Source organism: Triticum urartu, chromosome 4A, assembly GCF_056163025.1.
Source record: "Triticum urartu cultivar PI428250 chromosome 4A, HENAU_Tu73, whole genome shotgun sequence".
Classification (NCBI taxonomy): domain Eukaryota; kingdom Viridiplantae; phylum Streptophyta; class Magnoliopsida; order Poales; family Poaceae; genus Triticum; species Triticum urartu.
In genome coordinates, this window is record NC_141876.1 from 65,646,566 (window position 1) to 65,659,524 (window position 12,959).

Genomic DNA, 12,959 nt, shown 5'->3' on the forward strand with positions numbered 1-12,959 from the left:
CCCATCCCATCCCATCAGAGCAGCAGAGGCAGAGAATGAGAGGGCAAATCAGGGCATCCTACAGGCCTTCCGTTCGGTGGCTCCACTTGCTTCTTCTCTCCCTCCTCCGCCTTCCCGTGGTATCCATTCCTGGCTCTTCAAGTTCCAGCAACACTTCATCGTTGTGAGCATTGAGTACTACCTTCCAGCCTGCACTGCAGTGAGTCCTTCGCTGTTGTTTGCTGTATAGCATTTTGTGTATCTCTTTTCCTGTGCATTCTGCTTCTTTTCCTCCAGTCCTTTTGTTGGGTTCTGCAAGATCTGCTGCCGCTTAGACAAAGGAAACTTTCAGAAATTCCCACAGTGAGAAGCTATACAGCTTTCATTCTTGTTGGAGACCAGTTAACTTGATGGGTGCGTGCAGGGGCTGAGCATTTAGGCGCTTGCAATCTGCTTGAGCTGTAGCTGGTCCTTCCCGCCAGAAACTCTCTGTACTCTCTGTACTCTGTTTCTTGATTCTATCTTGATATACCGCAAGCAGTCCTCATGCATGATTCGGAAAAAGAAAAATTGATGAGTAGTGGCAGCCTAATACAAAGTGCTGCAGAGGATAGCAAGATTTTCTCTCGCTGCCAGTGCCAGTCATTATCTATGTTTTTCTGCTTACAGGACATTAGTAGGCGGCGAGATGAGAAAGTCCTGCGAGTGCTGCAAGAGATACTGGACTCATTTGCATGGAAAGGTCAAGTGTTTCTTCACCCACATGGACAGAAACTCTAGCCATAGCATGGTAAGCTCAGTGGTGGGTTGCCTTGATAAGTAACTGAATCAGTAGCAATAAGACAATTTTTCAACTAATACTAGTATTTTTATTCACATTTTTGTAGGTCATACCAGAGAGCTTTGTGAACTATTTCGGGTGGAAGCTGTCAGGAACCATTGAACTAGAAGCCCCCAATGGTAATGTGTACGATGTCGGAATTACTGAGCGTAGGAACAAAACAGTACTCCGATCTGGGTGGGAGGCGTTTGTGGACGCGAATCATATAGTAGAAAGAGACTCGCTGATGTTCCGATACCGTGGAAATTGTCGCTTCAAGGTTGTGGTCTTTGGTGCTAGTGGTTGTGAGAAAGTGGTGTCATGTTCTGCTCGCACACATAGCAATATCAATGATCAAGAACCAAGCACAAATTCTACAGACATTTCAACCAGTTCCAGTGATGGTAATACTCATTCGTCAGCACGAGGACGATCGGATGATTGCCAGAGTGGAAGCTCAGGCCATTGTCGAAAACGAGCAAGGAAAGATGCAATACCTTCTCGGTCAGAGGATTTGTCAGGTTAACTTTAAAACTGGTTTATAACGTTTTATCCCATTATATGGTACTCCCATTTTACTCTTGAAACTATTTTACAGAAGACAGTCCATGTGAGCACGAGTCATCTGAATGGGAAGATACTAAACGTATTGGAATAACACCCGACCATGATGATACAGACCCATACATGATGTCACTGGGTGCCCGTCTATCCCAAATGCAGAGGAAGAAAGTTCTGAAGAAAGTTGGAGCCATTGCATCAGATCTGCACATCTACGTCGCAGTCATGACCACGACCAGTGTCCGTGCCGCCCTAGTAAGTCTTGTCTAGAGTAATATTCTTCTGATTTTCAGTTGACAGTTATTTGTTTTGAGAGAAATCAGTCCATATAAGCAACTATGTTGTTTCACCACAGTAGTTTCAGCAAGTCCATAATTGCAAGTTTGCATTTTATTCTAATATGTTTAGTATTCTGCGTGTATATGAACAAACAGACCTTTGCCACACAATACTGTGACACGTACCTTCGGAAGGGGAGCCGGAGTTTGGTGTTTCAGGCAGAGGGGAAGAGCCAGCAATGGCATGGTGAGTTGCACGACACCAATCGTGCCCTGAGGATATTTGGAGGCTGGACTTCTTTTGCGAGAGACAATAACCTGCGGGAGGGGGACATCTGCCTCTTCGAGCTGATGAAAAACAGGGTGGAACTGAAGCAGAAGATGATGGTCTATATCATTCGCCGTGAGCGTTGCTAGTTTAGTTTCACGCTCTTGACAAGAGGAATAGAGGTCTCTCCTCTTTGTGCTGGCATTTTGTATGTTGCTGATGGTGGGGCTCTTTGCTGCTTTTGTGATCTGAAAGTAGAACTGTGGGCATGGCCAGCCATTTTCTGGAGTGAGTAAGAAACCTATATCTGTAGTAGCTTAGTTTCAAACAGACCGTGATTTCTTACTTCAGCGGCAGCCTTATTTTGTGGCATGAAGTTTAAACTAGTTGTGTTGACGATGTTTGTTTGAGGAAGCCACTTGATTGTTTGTATCCTCTGAAGTTTAATGAACTCGTGATTTTAGTTGACTTGTGTGCTTCCCTGGGGTTGATGCAAATTCATCGCATATCAGAATGTGCTCACTACGGTAAATCCAACCACAAAGAATGTCCAGGAATTAGTGAGACAACGTTCAAGATGGCGGGAAAATTCATTTGAACCGATGGATCTTGCCTTCACTAGCTTCTGTTTTTTTGGCCTAAACATATACAACATCAAAATCGGCTATGAGAGCTGTGCCATGATAGGATTATGAAACAATTGGTGTACCTGATGAATAAATATGTATTTCTGCTTTATACTTATTTAATCAGTTTCAACTATATTATAATCAGATACCATTATTTTGAAATTTTAATACTCCCAATCTTAACGAGGCAAAAACAATTGAGCTATGTTGTCAGGTAGTACCCTTTCAGTTTTTTTTATGTCAATCATTAAATTTCCAAAAGTCTTGAATTCCTTTTTTTACCATTGAGTTGTTTGAATATTTTCAAGTTCCAATATACTTTATTCAGAATATCTCTCATTTTTTTATACTTCCATAGTTTAGAAAATTCCTGTTCAGAAAATTGCATTGTCTTCACTTATCACTTTTCATGGTTTATTGTACTTTTTGCACGGTTTGTTTGTTTCTCGCAAAACAAAATCCACTTTGGTTTCAACAGACGACGATCCAGTCGTGGTCCGTAGCGTCCCTCTCGCGTGGCCCCCCTCGTGGTCGACACGAGAGGCGTCAACCCTAGCTGCCAGCCGTCCTGACTCCTCCCTGCCTCCCCCTTCGTCGCCGTCGGGGGACAGCGCCGGTCAGAGCCCTTGTGCTCGATGGCAGCGGCGGAGGGCTGCTCCTCCTTCTCGGGTTGTACGCCAGCGAGGGTGCTGCCTCTTCCTCGATTCATAGCGGCGCGGCGGCTCCCGACGGAAGCGCTTATGGTGGTGCGGGTGGAGATCGACCAGAGGATGGATGTGGGGTTGGGCGTGGCCGGTGGCGGTGGCGGCATCCGACCCGGATCTGATCTTGGCGGTGGCGGCGGCGACTCCGGCCCAGATCCGGCCATGGCGGTGGCGGCGTCCCCTCCGCTGGGGATGACGGGCCAGGTGGTGGGTCCTTGTGGCAGCGCAGGTGGCGATGGATCTTAGGATCCTGCTCCCGGGGACGTCACAGGACGCATGTGGCGGTCGGAGCTTCCTCCAGCGTTGGCGACGCTTGATGCAAGATCGTGGCGGCAGTTACCGTTGTATGGGTGACGACAATAGAGGGCGGCGGTTGGTGCTCCCTGTAGTGCCCGGAATCGGGGCGGCAGCCCCTCTTCATCGACGGCGGCTGACTCCGAGGTCGTGTCGGCGGCTCGAAGTCTAGATATCGAGGTGGTGACCGCCTTTCTAAGGCTGGTGGCGGTACAGGATGTTCCCTCCATCAACAGATCGGATTCGATGTGACTCGGCAGGTGACACATGCGCCTCTTTCGGAGTTGTCGGGTAGTGCCTGCCACCGGCGGATGTTGCGCACAACGTCTTATGCGGAGACGTCAAGTCATGCTTGCTACAGCCAGGTGCTACACAGTAGCTCCGGCGGAGGTGCCATGTGCCCATGTTTAGCATGTTGCTGCTGGATCGAAGGTGGTGCGACAGTAGCGGGAGGTAGGCGATATGGGACATCTTTATCTTTCGTTGTCTTCTCCAGAGGTATCCGGCTATCGAGGCGTCGGTAGTAGGATAAGGGTGGATAGTACAAATGGCTTCAACGACAAATTTATGCACTCCGGTGGAAACACAAGATCCCTGATCGGGCTATGTCGATGCGCCCCTATGTCGTGTCCTTGCTGAAGGTGGTGGGTTGAAGCTTGGCTTTGAGGATGAGAATCCGGAGTTCCACCTTGTGGTGGACTCGCCATCGTCGGCGCATGTGCGACGATTCCTTCTTGATGGCATAGCCCACGGATCGTGTATTTTTTGTTTTTGATGTGTTTGTAACATAGGGTTAGTGGCTATCTGGTGGAGTACTGATGCGAGGCACACGGCCTTGGGTTTTTTCTGCTTTATTTGTGGGTCGATACTTTTCCGGACCAACACAATAGCCTTTTGTGACTATGTCCCTCCCCAAGGATTTGCACCGGTCACCTCACTTCACAGTATTGTCCCTGACTTAGGGTATTCCTTTCATGCCACCCTGTTGGTTTCACCCATCTTGCGTCGGTCATCGGAGCATATAGGATACCAACGGGTCCTAGATCAAGGCGACACAAAAGATTAAATCCATCTTGTGTCGGTCATCGGAGTAGTACCAACATATGTGGCTTGCCTTTCAAAAAAAACATATGTGGCTTGCAAGGTTACGCCTCCACCTTTACCCCAAACATACTACTCCTTTTCATAAGCATCATCAGTAAAAGAGCCATTGCGGAATGGTGAAAGTGCATCTAATCCCCATGGATTAATGTCCATGTATCTCAAGGGACTAATACTTTTACTATATTATCTCAGGAAACTTCCGTTAGGTTGCAACAAAGGAAATAAAAGGTGACCCATGAAATTATCATGAAGACAATTGTTGGCAAGGCCAAGGATTCTTCATTTTCATCTTAGTGATTCAAGGTCATGTTGAGTCTATAGACATGTCGATACTATCAAAAGGGAATGATGATGTTGTGCGAGTTTCTTTCTCTCGGTGTTTAAAGATCAAACTCCAAAAGCCCTCAAAAGCCTTCATTCTCAAAAGCCCTCAAAAGAACAATGAGCATGTTCATCAGGCAGAGGAGCAGAACAATCACAATCAAGTCAACCTAGACCTCAATCTTGTCAATGTCCCAGTTCATTTAGCACAAGGTTGTGGGGTGGTAACTATAGACAAGTAAGGGCCTCTTTGATTCATAGGATTATAAAAACACAGAAATAAAAAAAGTAGGATTGGAATGTCATGTCCATTGGATCCTTATAGGATTGAGTTTGTTTGATTATGTCACGGAAAAAAACAAAGAATTTCTTCCAAGAGGTTGGAGTGGTTGTTAAGGGCCTCTTTGATTCGTAGGATTTTGAACCGTAGAAATAGGAAAAGTGTAGGGTTGGAGTGGCATGCCGCATGCCCATTTGAATCCTATAGAATTAGCAATGATTGTTTGATGCCACGGAAAAAACAAAAAAATTGTAAAACAAGGTTGGAGTGGATGTTAAATTTTTTATGAAATGTGGTACAAAAGATTCCATAAAAAAAATTCCTATGAGATTCAATCATATGAATCAAAGGATCAAGATAGGAAAAAAATCCTAAGAATTTCAATCCTTCAAAAATCCTATAAAATTTCTTTGAATCAAAGAAGCCCTAAAATTCCCGTGGAATGTAGTACAAATTAACGGAATTGATAATGGCCGAACGTCAGATTTCTGACGTCCCGCGCCAAATAACTGTTTCATCGTCTGATCTGAGCACAAATCTTAAAGTGAAAGTCCACGGTCACGTCCGACTGAAACCGTTCGGTAAAAAGTTTTCTCATCCCGAACGAATCCCCCTGACCGCACTTCTCTCTTCCCCTCCCTCGCCTCGGCACCGACCACGGTCGTGTCTTCTCCAAGCACGGCGTCCATGGGCGACGGGACCCTCTTCCTCGTATTCTCCGGCTTATCGAACACCGGGGAACTCGGACGCTTCGCGTTCGCCCGGAGGCGACGGCACCATCCTGCACCACGGCGCCCTCCACGGCCAAGTCTTCTCATCCTAGCACGGCGACCAGGTGCTGCCCATGGGTGACGGGACCATCCTCATCGTCTTGTCCGGCCGCTCAGGCGCCCAGGAACTTGTCCGTTGCACATGACCTATCAGTTGAAGGACATGTTCAGTTTTAATGTCACTAGCTCAACACCGATGATGATTCACCTTGTTTAGCTCAATCTGTATGATGCATGTTTTGTATGATTCATTTTCTTAGTCATTCATGGATTGCAGAAACTTTTTTACTTTGATGCGATGCTAATTGACCAATTTTCCATGGCAATTTTTCGAAATTATAGTTGATGGCAAGTCAAAATATGTTTTTGCCATGTAAACACAAAATATGTTGCCATGTTGCCTCAACTTTTGCTGCCATCCAAAATCTAAATTATTTCTTGCCATGGCAAGACATCATAATATATTGCTATGGAAACACAAAGTATGTTGCCATGTCGAAATCATGTTTTCATTGCCATGGCAAGAAAACGTAATATGTTTTGCCATATTTCTGAAGCTGCCAGTACTATTTTTCCATGGCAATTTATAGATGTTGTTTTCAATTAACCATGTAAATTCTTTTGGAAAAATGACATGGCAATTTTCTGAAATTTGTGTTATCTAGAACATGCAGCCTGTTTGATTTTTGTGTTTTTTGTATTATTTCAGCAATCACAATTTGGAAAACAAGTTTGTTCTACAACGTGGAAAGAGTGTATGTCAGTAGGTTTCCAATCAGCTCATCTTTTTTTGAGATAAAGCTCATCTTTTCTTGTGCTTGTATGCATGACAGGAGCTTCTTCAACCAAACAAGTTTGTTGTGCTCAATATACTTGCATGAATTCGCATTCTTTTATGATACCATCTGTGCTTATTAAATAGTTTCACCATGGCAAAAAATAGAGTGAATTTTGCCATGGCAAATCAAAAGTAAAATTTGCCATGTGCATAAGATTATTTTTGCCATGGAATAATAGAGTAAACTTGGCCATGGCAAATTAAACTAAAACTTGCCATGTGAATAAAAGTTTTTTTTTTGCCATGGAAGAAATAGAGTAAATTTTGCCATGGCAAATTAAACTAAAATTTGCCATCTGAATAAAAGTATTTTTTTTGCCAGGGAAAAATAGAGTAAATTTTGCCATGGCAAATTAAACTAAAATTTGCCATGTGAATAAAAGTATTTTTTTGCTATTTTTGCCATGTGAATAAAAGTATTATTTTGCCATGGAAAATGCAAAAATAGAGTAAAAGTTGCCATGGCAAATTAAGCTAAAATTTGCCATATGAATAAAAGTTTTTTTGACTAGAAAAAATAGAGTAAATTTTGCCATGGCAAATTAAACTAATTTTTGCCATGTGAATAAAAGTATTTTTGCGATGGCAAAAATAGAGTAATTGTTGCCATGGCAAATTAAACTTAAAGTTGCCATGTAAATAAAAGTATTTTTTGCCATGGAAAATTAAACTAAAATTTCCCATGTGAACAGAAGTATTTTTGGCATGGCAAAAATAAAATAAGTTTTGCCGTGTAAAATTAAACTAAAAGTTGCCATGTGAATAAAAGTATTATTTGCCATGGCAAACATAGAGTTAATTTTGGCATGACAAATTAAACTAAAATTTGCCATGTGAATAAAAGTATTTTTTCCATGGCAGTTTTTCTATTTTTGATTTGCTAGTCTGTGTGCAATTGCTAGCTTTTTAATCCCCGGGGTCTTTGTGGGTTTTTGTGTGCGTACGCTGGGACTTTTTTTGGCCCATTTTCTTTAACATGGATGTATCGACAAGGTTGCTCATGAAGGGATTCTAGAAAAAAAAGCTTTCTGGCGAAAGAGGTGTTCGGGCTGGAGCGTTTCTGCATCGAACGACTCTGTTCGGCAGATCCCCCTCCTAGATCGAACGTTTTGTTCGGTCTGCCACCTGCCCAGACCGAACGTCCGATCCTTATCGAGGTCTCAAATTAATCCTTAGAAAAAAAAATTCTACAGGATTCAATCCTACGAATCAAACGACCAATGTAGAATTTTTTTTTAAGAATTCTAATCTTTCAAAGATCCTATGGAAAAATCATTTGAATTAAAGAGACCCTAAAGCCGTGGAGAAGATGCTGTCTTGGACGTGACCGAGAGAGAGATAGACAGGCACGACAGAAAAAAAAATATTTTGCTCAGAGTTATGCTCGGCTGCTCAATTTTGAGCAGCAGTAGATACTTTCAAACTCCTCGAAAGAGAATCTTTTGAAAGTTAAACCCGTTCTACAGTGGCTAGCGAATACTCTGGAAGATGCTGGAACCTAGTCTGAACAAACGGACAAAATACCCTGCTAAGATCTGAATAGACTACCCAGTAGTAGGAATCTAGCTGTAGAATTTCCAGATGCACATATGTTTTCTGACCAGCCATGTAGCCACAGCACAAGCTCGCAAGTTTCATTCTACAGATCTCAGGTCAGGTCAGAACCCGAGCGATCTTCGGCGCTTCCACACTTAATAAAAAACAATTGCGTGATGATTAGGCACAGAGTGGTGAACATATATACTATGTTATTTTAACACCACGCCGTTGATTTCGTCCGCTTCCCACCTAATCAAGCAACGTAGCTGGCACACGGCAGGATGCCCGAGAAGCGACACAAAAAGAAAACAAGGCACAACTCGGAACGAGACCAATTATTATTTCCAAAATGAATTGATTGAGACCACATTATACGCTGTCTGTTTACATGAATGAATTAGCTACAGCTACGGATCAAGGATTCATATTCTCCAGATATGTTGCATTGGACGCAAAGTAATCCCTGATAAGCTTGGCATGGTCTTGTGCCCTATCAAAATTGATATTCAAGCGTCTGAACTGAGATACCACTCTTGATCTCCTATAACCTTCCTCCAAAATCATCACGACAATGGACATCTCAAAATCATTGTCATCTTCTTCCTCCTCTCGGACGAGGAGTCGTCGAAGTACATCTCCCCTCAACCTCTTCATCTAGTAGTTGCAATGTTGAATGATAAATTTGATCAGTATGGTCTGAGCGCAATGCCAGAAGACACTGGGAGCAGCGACGATCAATCGCAAAATCTGTCAATGGGCAATAGATATTTTAGTAGTTTATTAATGGGAATTAGCACACAAATGCACTTGTGGTTAACTGAAAACTGCAGCGAAAACAAGTAATCTCAGCACCACATCACGTACTAATTCAAGGATCGTTGCTTAGTACGGAAGGAAACATATGCAGCAGTATATATGGAGGCAGAAAATGTTACTTAGCAGGCAAGACACTCATCAGCCTAGTGTCTTGTGGTAGGAGTAAGTTTCTGGACAGCACCAAGTATCAACAAAGAGACGCCAGATTTTTACGTGGAAAACCCCTCAACTTGAGGGGAAAAACCACGGGCCGAAGCCAACCAAATCCTCTTCCACTATTATCAAATGTGGGATACAACAAGTTCTTCTCTAGACAGCACTAGAGGATCTCATACATCAAGATTTCTAATTATTTTATGAACACAACAAGATTTGGGGCTCAAGAACTAGGGATTGAAACAATCTCATCAAAGATGATGGAACTGAAGCTTGAAGGAGACAAGGTAGTGGATCTGGACCATCACAATCTTGGGGAGGAGCTCCCTTGCTTCTTCCTTCAATCTTCCTCTTCTTTCCTTGCTCTCTTGGTTTTCTCTCTTCTTCTCCCTTGGAGGATGAACTAATTTTCGTCACTCTTGGTGGTGGCTGCTGGATCGAGGGTAAAGCATCCCCATTCACACATGTGCAAAGTCCAAAATGACCCTAGGTCATAACCCTAATGGGTAGTGGGTTTATGCACCTCTTTGGGCTGCCTAAAAGGCCTCAAATAGTAATCTCCTCACAACTCACATGAGGAGGATATCCCAACAAATCTCCCCCTCCGACTCATGAGAGGGGCACCGCCATGCCCGCTACTTTGAACATGCTTGTAGCTTCTCATTTGGCAATATTTTGATATGTTCATAACGTCTGCATCTGCTCCTGCAATAGGTCTGTCACCTAGCGGTGCATCAAGAACATAATTCTTCTGTGCAGCAATGAGGATAAACCTCAGATCACGGATTCAATCCGCATCATTGCTACTTACATCTTTCAACACAATTTTCTCTAGGAACATATCAAAATAAACACAGGGAAGCAACAACACGAGCTATTGATCTACGACATAGATATGCTAATACTACCAGGACTAAGTTCATGATAAATTAAAGTTCAATTAATCATATTACTTAAGAACTCCCACTTAGATAGAAATCTCTCTAATCCTCTAAGTGATCATGTGATCCAAATCAACTAAACCATGTTCGATCATCACGTGAGATGGAGTAGTTTCATTGGTGAACATCACTATGTTGATCATATCTACTATATGATTCACGCTCGACCTTCGGTCTCCGTGTTCCGAGGCCATATCTGTATATGCTTGGCTCGTCAAGTATAACCTGAGTATTCCGCGTGTGCAACTGTTTTGCACCCGTTGTATTTGAACGTAGAGCCTATCACACCCGATCATCATGTGGTGTCTCAGCACGAAGAACTTTCGCAACGGTGCATACTCAGGGAGAACAATTCTTGATAATTAGTGAGAGATCATCTTAAAATGCTACCGTCAAACTAAGCAAAATAAGATGTATAAAAGATAAACATCATATGCAATCAAAATATGTGACATGATATGGCCATCATCATCTTGCGCCTTTGATCTCCATCTCCAAAGTACTGTCATGATCTCTATCGTCACCGGCATGACACCATGATCTCCATCATCTTGATCTATATCAATGTGTCGTCACGTGGTCGTCTCGCCAACAATTGCTCTTGCAACTATTGCTATCGCACAGTGATAAAGTAAAGCAATTATTGGGTGCTTGCATCTTATGCAATAGAGAGACAACCATAAGGATTTTGCCAGTTGCCGATAACTTCAACAAAACATGATTATCTCATACAACAACTTATATCTCATCACGTCTTGACCATATCACATCACAACATGCCTTGCAAAAACAAGTTAGACGTCCTCTACTTTGTTGTTGCAAGTTTTACGTGGCTGCTACGGGCTTAGCAAGAACCGTTCTTACCTACGCATCAAAACCACAACGATAGTTTGTCAAGTTGGTGCTGTTTTAACCTTCGCAAGGACCGGGCGTAGCCACACTCAGTTCAACTAAAGTTGGAGAAACTGTCACCCGCTAGCCACCTTTGTGCAAAGCACGTCGGGAGAACCGGTCTCACGTAAGCGTACGCGTAATGTCGGTCCGGGCCGTTTCGTCCAACAATACCGCCGAACCAAAGTATGACATGCTGGTAAGCAGTATGACTTATATCGCCCACAACTCACTTGTGTTCTACTCGTGCATATAACATCAACACATAAAACCTGGCTCTGATACCACTGATGGGGAACGTAGTAATTTCAAAAAAATTCCTACGCACACGCAAGATCATGGTGATGCATAGCAACGAGAGGGGAGAGTGTGATCTACGTACCCTTGTAGACCGACAGCGGAAGCGTTAGCACAACGCGGTTGATGTAGTCGTACGTCTTCACGGCCCGACCGATCAAGCACCGAAACTACGGCACCTCCGAGTTTTAACACACGTTCAGCTCGATGACGATCCCCGGACTCCGATCCAGCAAAGTGTCGGGAAAGAGTTCCGTCAGCACGATGGCGTGGTGACGATCTTGATGTTCTACCGTCGCAGGGCTTCGCCTAAGCACCGCTACAATATTATCGAGGATTATGGTGGAAGGGGGCACCGCACACGGCTAAGAAAACAATCACGTGGATCAACTTGTGTGTCTTGGGGTGCCCCCTGCCCCCGTATATAAAGGAGCAAGGGGAGGAGGCCGGCCGGCCCTATAGGCGCGCCAAGGAGGAGTCCTCCTCCTAGTAGGAGTAGGACTCCTACTAGGAGGGGGAAGGAAGTGGGGAGGGAGAAGGAAAGGGGGGCGCCGCCCCCCCTCTCCTAGTCCAATTCGGACCAGGGGGGAGGAGGCGCGCGGCCCACCCTGGCTGCCCTTCTCTCTCTCTTCACTAAGGCCCATATGGCCCATTACTTCTCCTCGGGGGGCTCCGGTAACCCTCCGGTACTCCGGTTTTCTCCGAAATCACCCGGAACACTTCCGGTGTCCAAATATAGCCGTCCAATATATCAATATTTATGTCTCGACCATTTCGAGACTCCTTGTTATGTCCGTGATCACATCCGGGATTCCGAACTAACTTCGGTACATCAAAACTCATAAACTCATAATATAACTGTCATCAAAACCTTAAGCGTGTGGACCCTACGGGTTCGAGAACAATGTAGACATGACCGAGACATGTCTCCGATCAATAACCAATAGCGGAACCTGGATGCTCATATTGGCTCCCACATATTCTACGAAGATCTTTATCGGTCAGACCGCATTACAACATACGTTGTTCCCTTTGTCATCGGTATGTTACTTGCCCGAGATTCGATCGTCGGTATCTCAATACCTAGTTCAATCTCGTTACCGGCAAGTCTCCTTACTCGTTCCGTAATACATCATCTCGCAACTAACTCATTAGTTGCAATGCTTGCAAGGCTTATGTGATGTGCATTACCGAGAGGTCCTAGAGATACCTCTCCGACAATCGGAGTGACAAATCCTAATATCGAAATACGCCAACCCAACATGTACCTTTGGAGACACCTGTAGAGCTCCTTTATAATCACCCAGTTACGTTGTGACGTTTGGTAGCACACAAAGTGTTCCTCCGGCAAACGGGAGTTGCATAATCTCATAGTCATAGGAACATGTATAAGTCATGAAGAAAGCAATAGCAACATACTAAACGATCGAGTGCTAAGCTAACGGAATGGGTCAAGTCAATCACATCATTCTT

The 12,959-nt window shown here is 44.0% G+C and overlaps 1 protein-coding gene across 2 annotated transcripts; it reads left to right on the forward strand.

Moving 5' to 3' along the window:
* The first annotated feature begins 9 nt into the window (after positions 1–9).
* LOC125553550 (B3 domain-containing protein Os03g0619600-like) lies at positions 10–2,298 on the forward strand. 2 transcript variants are annotated; one of them, XM_048717321.2, is made up of 5 exons: positions 10–199; positions 649–769; positions 867–1,320; positions 1,398–1,615; positions 1,795–2,298. In XM_048717321.2, exons 2-5 carry the CDS (start codon positions 668–670, stop codon positions 2,053–2,055), a joined length of 1,035 nt encoding a protein of 344 aa, XP_048573278.1. In that variant the 5' UTR covers positions 10–199; positions 649–667; the 3' UTR covers positions 2,056–2,298. The 2 variants fall into 2 exon arrangements, with proteins under 2 accessions (XP_048573278.1, XP_048573279.1); XM_048717322.2 differs by having other exon boundaries at positions 10–769.
* Positions 2,299–12,959: the final 10,661 nt, after the last annotated feature.